This window comes from Physeter macrocephalus, chromosome 17, assembly GCF_002837175.3.
Source record: "Physeter macrocephalus isolate SW-GA chromosome 17, ASM283717v5, whole genome shotgun sequence".
NCBI classification, from domain to species: Eukaryota; Metazoa; Chordata; class Mammalia; order Artiodactyla; family Physeteridae; genus Physeter; species Physeter macrocephalus.
Genome location: NC_041230.1, coordinates 41604488 through 41612782, shown reverse-complemented (window position 1 = coordinate 41612782; position 8295 = coordinate 41604488). Strand labels below are relative to the sequence as shown.

At 40.6% G+C, this 8295-nt stretch overlaps 1 protein-coding gene across 1 annotated transcript in view; it reads right to left on the bottom strand.

Moving 5' to 3' along the window:
- Nucleotides 1-8295, bottom strand: part of PKD1L3 (polycystin 1 like 3, transient receptor potential channel interacting) — a 74309-nt gene that overhangs the window by 58430 nt on the left and 7584 nt on the right. The window contains 3 exon segments of the mRNA XM_055078918.1: nt 2839-2892; nt 2894-3088; nt 4008-4239. Coding sequence (XP_054934893.1) covers nt 2839-2892; nt 2894-3088; nt 4008-4239 — 481 coding nt within the window.

Sequence of the window (8295 nt, the reverse complement as noted above, 5' to 3'; positions counted from 1 at the left end):
CAAAAAAATAAAATTACAGACCAATATCACTGATGAATATAGATGTAAAAATCCTCAACAAAATACTATCAAACAGAATCCAACAACACATTAAAAGGATCATACACCATGATCAAGTGGGATTTATCCCAGGGATGCAAGGATTCTTCAATATACGCAAATCAATCAGTGTGATAATCCATATTAACAAATTGAAGAATAAAAACCGTATGATCATCTCAATAGATGCAGAAAAAACTTTTGACAAAATTCAACACCGATTTATGATAAAAACTCTCCAGAAAGTGGGCAGAGAGGGAACCTACCTCAACATAATAAAGGCCATATACGAGAAGCCCACAGCAAACATCATTCTCAATGGTGAAAAACTGAAAGCATTTCCTCTAAAATAAGGAACAAGACAAGGATGTCCACTCTCACCACTGTTATTCAATGTAGTTTTGGAAGTCCTAGCCACGGCAATCAGAGAAGAAAAAGAAATAAAAGGAATACAAATTGGAAAAGAAATACTATGAAAATGACTATACTACCCAAAGTAACCTACAGATTGAATGCAATCCCTATCAAATTACCAATGGCATTTTTTTTACCGAACTAGAACAAAAAAATCTTAAAATTTGTATGGAGACACAAAAGACCCCAAACTGCCAAAGCAGTCTTGAGGAAAAAAAATGGAGCTGGAAGAATCAGACTCCCTGACTTCAAACTATATTACAAAGCTACAGTAATCAAGACAGTATGGTACTGGCACACAGAGAGAAACACAGATCAATGGAACAAAATAGAAAGACCAGAGATAAACCCACGCACCTCTGGTCAACTAATCTACGACAAAGGAGGCAAGGATATACAATGGAGAAAAGACAGTCTCTTCAATAAGTGATGCTGGGAAAACTGGATAGCTACATGTAAAAGAATGAAATTAGAACCCTCCCTAACACCATACACAAAAATAAACTCCAAATGGATTCGAGACCTAAATGTAAGATCGGACACTATAAAACTCTTAGAGAAAAACAGGAAGAACACTCTTTGACATAACTCACAGCAAGATCTTTTTTGATCCACCTCCTAGAGTAATGGAAATAAAAACAAAAATAAACAAATGGGACCTAAAGAAACTTCAAAGCTTTTGCACAGCAAAGGAAACCATAAACAAGATGAAAAGACAACCCTCAGAATGGGAGAAAATATTTGCAAACGAATCAACGGACAAAGGATTAATCTCCAAAATATATAAACAGCTCATGCAGCTCAATATTAAAGAAACAAACAACCCAATCCAAAAATGGGCAGAAGACCTAAATAGACATTTCTCCAAAGAAGACATACAGATGGCCAAGAAGCACATGAAAAGCTGCTCAACATCACTAATTATTAGAGAAATGCAAATCAAAACTACAATGAGGTATCACTTCACCAGTTAGAATGGGCATCATCAGAAAAACTACAAGCAACAAATGCTGGAGAGGATGTGGAGAAAAGGGAACCCTCTTGCACTGTTGGTGGGAAAGTAAATTGATACAGCCACTATGGAGAACAGTATGGAGGTTCCTTAAAAAAACTAAAAAAAAGAATTACCATATGACCCAGCAATCCCAGTACTAGGCATATACCCAGAGAAAACCATAATTCAAAAAGACACATGCACCCCAATGTTCATTGCAGCACTATTTACAACAGCCAGGTCATGGAAGCAACCTAAATGCCCATCGACAGAGGAATGGATAAAGAAGATGTGGTACCTACATACAATGGAATATTACTCAGCCATAAAAAGGAACGAAATTGGGTCATTTGTAGAGACGGGGATGGATCTAGAGACTGTCATACAGAGTGAACTAAGTCAGAACCTAGAAAAATGGTACAGATGAACCTATTTGCAGGGCAGAAATTGAGACACAGATGTAGAGAACAAACATATGCACACCAAGGGGGGAAAGCTGTGGCGTGGTGGTGGTGGTGGTGGGATGAATTGGGCGATTGGGATTGACATGTATACACTGATGTGTATAAAACTGATGACTAATAAGGACCTGCTGTATTAAAAAATAAATTAAATTAAAAAAAGAAGACATTAAATCCTGAAATGGGTATAAATAAATAAATAAATAAATGGGTATAAAACCCATTGTGGAATATTTTCATGGACTTGTTTAGTTTTTGCTTTTAATTGGGATATAGGCTTGTCTGTTAGGGGAGGAACACTTTTTCCTTCTTCCCTTGCAGGTCCTTTGGCTGGTCTAATAATTTTTAAGTTGATATAAGACAGATGAACAAGAGAAAAACAAATTTAATTACGTATGTATGGGAGTCCCAAAGATGGGAGACTCAAAGACAGGCTATTGAGGTTTAGCTGCCATCCTGAGCTAAGGAGAAGGGGGTAGGGGTCTGGGACATCAAAGGGTAGGAAGACAGTTCACAAAAGATGAGAAGAGGAAAGGTCTGGTCAACAAATGTTTGCCACACCATGCGGAGATGTGTTTCTAATGTAAGAAAAGTTATCTTTGGTAATAGCTCTCTTCCTGGTACAGTCTCCCTACCTAATTTCTTTTCGGCAATTAAGAGGGAGGTAAAAAGCTCTTCTCGAGTTTGTTGGGCCTTCTTCATCTTCAGCTTGAAATGATCCTCGTGCCACAGGGGCACATTCTGGGGCAGCCTGCCCTGAACCCCGTCATCTGTCGGGCATTCTTAGGTTCTGCTCAGAGGTAAAGGGTGAACCCGGCTCCTTCCCAGCATCATTGTCTTGAAACATCACCATATTAGAAAGAAAGAGCAAAAGTGTTTTTTGAGGGTCACAAGGGTACCCAAGTTGTGAGTTCAATTTTCCATATTTACCTGATCAGATGTGTTCTGAAATGATGCTTGTGGATGAGTGGTGAAGACACCTGGAATGTGAGTCCTCTTTGGGGCTTGAAGTTATTTCTATCGGAGCTTTTCCAGCATGTGTTACAGATCCAGGCCTGGTGAGCTCTGGTGGCACAGGGAGAGGCTGGCTGGTAGGTACAGGCATGACTGATACTCCCTGCTGTGTGACTCCAGGTGGTATTGAAGGAAATGGGCTGATGGAATGGCGTGGGGTCTTGGACTAAAAGATTAAAATATGCAAAGGAAAAGGCTGAATATGATTTTACCAAATGATGAATAATTAAGGCAGTATTTCTAAAGTTGTTCTAGAACCCCCATGCCCTGTGAGGTAGTAATAGGCATTTCTCTCAAAAAGATCCTGTGCACTAACAGTTTTGAGAACGTGGCATACCACAGTACCCTCTTTAAAATTCACAATTTATATTATTGTGCTTACTGTCAACCATTCACTAAATTATAATTAAACATCTACTATGTGAAGCAATGTTCTGGGGAACTGAGGATACAGCAATGAACAAAACAAGGCAAGTTCTTGCCCTCATGGAGCCTCCATTTTTGTGGTGGTGACAGATACACAAATTATATCGTGTACTGAAGAAAGTAAAGTAAAAAACAAAGGTAAGCAGATGAAGAGAAAGGGTGCTCAGCTATCAGGAGAGGGCATTTTTGCTGACAGTTGGATATAGGGAGAGAGAAAGCTCTGCCAATACATTGGAGATGGACATTTGAGGGGTGCAAAGGCCCTGGGGCCACAGCCTGCTGGCTTTGTTTGAGGAACGAGGCGAGATGAGCCAAAGGGGGAATTGGGGGAGACCAGGAAGATCCTGGGGTGGGGTGGGAGGAAGGAACAGGGGTGGAGAGAGCATGGCACGTCCGGCAATCAAGAAGAGTATGGTTTTACTCGGCATGAGATGGGAAGATACTTGGGGGCTTTGAGGAACAGCAGCATGATCTGATCCTGCTGTGAAGGGCCCCTCGGACTGCTGGGTTGAGAACGGAAAGGGAGGGGCCAGGACTGGGAGCAGGGAGATCAGGAGGCAGATGCACAGCGTAGATGGGAGGTGAGGTCGCTCGGAGACGGTGAGCAGTGGTTAGGCTTCGGCGCATGAAAGGCTCTGAGAAGTCCTAAGGTCAAAAACCTTTGTTTTCCTTCCTTCTGGCAACATTTTAAGAATGTTGGTTGGGGCTTCCCTGGTGGCGCAGTGGTTGAGAGTCCGCCTGCCGATGCAGGGGACACGGGTTCGTGCCACGGTCCGGGAGGATCCCACATGCCGCGGAGCGACTGGGTCCGTGAGCCATGGCCACTGAGCCTGTGCGTCCGGAGCCTGTGCTCCGCAACGGGAGAGGCCACAACAGTGAGAGGCCTGCGTACTGGGAAAAAAAAAAAAAAAATGTTGGTTGTTATCTTACAGAATATCACTTAGGAAATACTGCTTTAAGGGGTATTTATTTCACCCCTGTTCTCTTTTATGTTGCTAGAAAACTTACATTTTGCAGTTAATGTTGGATCAAATAAATGTGCATCTATATTTAGACATCCACTAAAAGGTTTCTACGCAGGACACAGAGGCAAGAAGGCTGAGAAATTTCTTGAAGGTGAAATTATTTTTTTTCTTTTGGCCATGCTGAGTGGCTTGCAGATTTTAATTCCCTGACCAGGGATCGAACCCGTGCCCCCTACAGTGGAAGCATGGAGCCCTAACCACTGGTCTGCCAGGGAATTCCCCTGAAGGTGAAATTTATAGATTATGCAGAGGCCCTACCCTTATTTTCCTTTCACTCAGATTTCTTTCTTTTTTCCTGTTTAAAAAAATTATTAAATTTTATTGCATGGCATATATTTTGGTAAGATGCCACAAGTCCTTTTTTTGGGATGAAGCAGGGAATAAACCAACAACCAACCAACAAATGCTAATTATACCAACATGAGAGCCAAACAGAGGCCTTAAAATTTTCTTTAATAAAGCATCCACCAAACCTGATTCTTTCCTGCACTTAAGTACTTTCCTTTCCTTCTTCAAAAATTATATCCAGAGCCCTCTACGAGACAGAGTAGAGTTCTGCCAGGACCCACCAAGAATGACAAAAAGAATAATATTCCAAGATGTGCACCATGAAGGTCAGTACTTACAAGACTAGCATGAGCAGGTGGGTGGCATGTGGTTGAAAGATGAGTGGCTACTGTAGGAAAAAGTCAGTGAAGCTCAAGGAAAAGTTTTAGGATAGAAATCTTTCTTTCTATTTTACTTGAGGATTATTCACGGCTAAAAACAACACAAATTGTTTTATATAGGAAACCAAAGTGATCATTTCCCACTGTTGATACATCTGTCGACAAGCCAGAAGACTAACAGGATGGAGGATTGAAAACAAACTGGATTCTAAAAGTCAAACATCTGGGGTCCAGAGCTGGTTTGCCTTTCACTGTAACTATGAAGCCTTGAGCAAATGACTTAACCTCTTAGTTTTCTCATCTTCAGAACTGGTGTAATAATATCCAACGATGTGAAAATTAAAGCAATGTATGTAGAGACGAGTAAAACCTCACCTCAGATTAGGGTCATTAGGTTGACAGCTTGCTGAGAACAGCAAACTAACCCAGAACTTCAACTGTCGATCTGAGAAGGGGTTATGACCACTAAATAAGCCAACAGGCTGCTGAATTTAGGGTGACACAATTTCTTAGTCTTAGACAAATGTGTTTTGACAGATCTTGCCTTAAAAGATAAGGAAAAAAACAAAGAATAAAATGGAGCCTATGAATAGCACTTTAGAACCTGGGAACTGACTCCAAAGGACACAGAGGAAAGTGTAGCTCTGAAAATCATCAACAGCAAAAGCCAGAAGAATATTTCAGAAAACTGTTTAACATCCTTAACTGAAAGTCTTTTTTTTTTTTTTTTTGGCTGTACCACGAAACAGAGAATCTTAAAGATAAACCAACTGAAGCTAACATGCATAAGAATGAGATAGATTAAAAAAGAAATAAATGATATTAGAGGATTTCAAGAAAACCAAAAATGCTACAGAAAAATTAAGATCCATGTTGGAGGTAATACAGAACAGAACTGAGGTGGAAAAGTCAAATCAGGGGTACGCAGGATAAATGTCAGGCGTTCTTTCAGAATGTAATAGAAAGAGTGATAAATAGGAAACCATCGTTTCACTTAAAAGAATGACAGGAAAGATATGGAGGACAGAAGCCAGCAGGATAGCACATAGATAACTGGTATTTCTCAGGGACAAAACCAGAGCAAATGAAATAGAAGGGATAAAGGGGTAGAATAGAATAAAACTTTCATAAGCCAAGAAAGATGTATATATGCCACATCACATTCTAGGCAAAATCAGTGAAAAGTAACCTAGATGCATGCTAAAAAAAAGTTTCTGTAGCACAAGGATTAAAAAATTCTACAAGCAATCTGCTATGGAAAAAAAAGGCTACCAGAAAAAAAACGGGGGGGTGGCTAGCCTTCATCTTTTCCACTATAGCATTAAGTGCCAAAAGACAATGATGTCTACAGAGTTTTGAGGGGGAAGACTGTGAGGAAAGAATTGTATCACTTTCATTGTAGAGAGTGTTGGTTATTCACTACTAGGTCCTCCCTTCCTTCCACGAGAACATGGCAGCCCAGCTAAGGACTACGTTTCCCAGCGCTCCTTGCTTGCAGTGGTGTGGACATGTGATCAGGTCCTGGCCAATGGGATATGAGAAGTAATAGATGCAATTTCCAGGCTGTGCCCTTAAAAAAAAAAAAAAAAAAGGATCAGCCCCCAACCCACCCCTCTCTCCTTCCCACTTGCTGGAATGTGAACATAGAGTGCAGGGTGATAAAACAGCTTTTATAGACCTGAGATGGATGCTACAAGTTGATGATGGCAGAACAAGGAAGAGCTTGGGTCCTGTAAACCACTGATCTATCCTTTCAGCCTTAGACCTCTTACTCAGACTGTTACGGAAAAGAGAAATGAACTTCTATTTTGTTTAAGCTACCATTTTGGCCTTTGTTACAGCAACTGATCCTACCTTTTAACTGTACACCTTGCTAACATATGGCTCACTGGTGTTAAAGTAACCAGATCAGGCCCAAGATGGAGTCACTCATGCTAAGCCCCGCATCAGCAAACGGCTCTTCCAGGAAAGGAAGGCCAAAGTCAACCAGTCAGTGCCTGCCTGCCCAGTAAAAGTTACATAACCCAGCTCCATCACTTCCCTTTGCTCCTTATAAGAGAAGTAACGTTGCTTTAACCAATTAGTAAATGCCCAGTATAACCTCCTTGCTCCTGCTCATCTTTGTCTATAAAAATCTCTCCCCTTGGGCTTCCCTTGTGGCGCAGTGGTTGAGAGTCCGCCTGCCAATGCAGGGGACACGGGTTCGTGTCCCAGTCCGGGAGGATCCACATGCCGCGCAGCGGCTAGGCCCGTTGAGCCTGCGCGTCCGGAGCCTGTGCTCCAAAACAGGAGAGGCCACAGCAGTGAGAGGCCTGCATACCGCAAAAAAAAAAAAAAATCCCCTCCCCTTGTACAGCTCTTAAGAGATCCTTTCTGTCTGCTAGAGTGGGTGTCACCCAACTCATGAGTCACTGAATAAAAGCTTACTAGATCAGGGGAAAGTTTTGGGGAAAGTTTTCCTTTAACATTAGGAAGGGACAAGAAAGACCCCTTTTGATTATTCACAAGCTCCCAAAATATTTCCACCAATAGATCTTTCTTGAAAAAACAATTGGAATAGAGAAGAAACGAAATTAAAAACTCGGCAGTGGGAAGTTACGGTACAAAGTGGTTGGTGATAAATACGAAGCCAGTTAAAACAGAAATAAATTCTAAATCATTGTTGGAAATCTGGCTTTGATAAAAGCATGAAAAAAGTATTCTTAAGAGAAGTTGTATAGTATAAAAATAATTATTTACTATAACAATAACCTGAATAAAACCCACAGAATATACTAACAAGATCTAGCGAGTGAGGGTGGGGAGGTGAAAAAACTAACTTGTGCTGTAATTCTATAAGCAGATTAGGGGATTTCAAGAGAGACTGTTTCATTCCTGAGCCCGACAACTAGAAAAACATAGGTATAAGAATGTGTTTAAAAAAAAACCAAAGTAACTTCTTGAAGGTAAATAATTAACACAACACTACTGAAGAACAAAATTTCAACGAAAGACAAAAGCAAGGAAGCATTAGAACCAGAAAGCACAGAACGAGGCAAGGAATGACATGTTATTAAAATAAAGTTGAATATGATAAACTCTACTATAAAAATATTCTCAGAGTGAGTGAAATAATTAGATGCATTTACATGAAACTTAGTAGGCACACACTTAGAGCAAAGTGACACACAATTTTTTAAAGGGCCACACACACATAAATGTAAGGTGGCCTCCTTTCTCAATGAGATTTTTTAAAAGTTATTTTTGAGCAAATT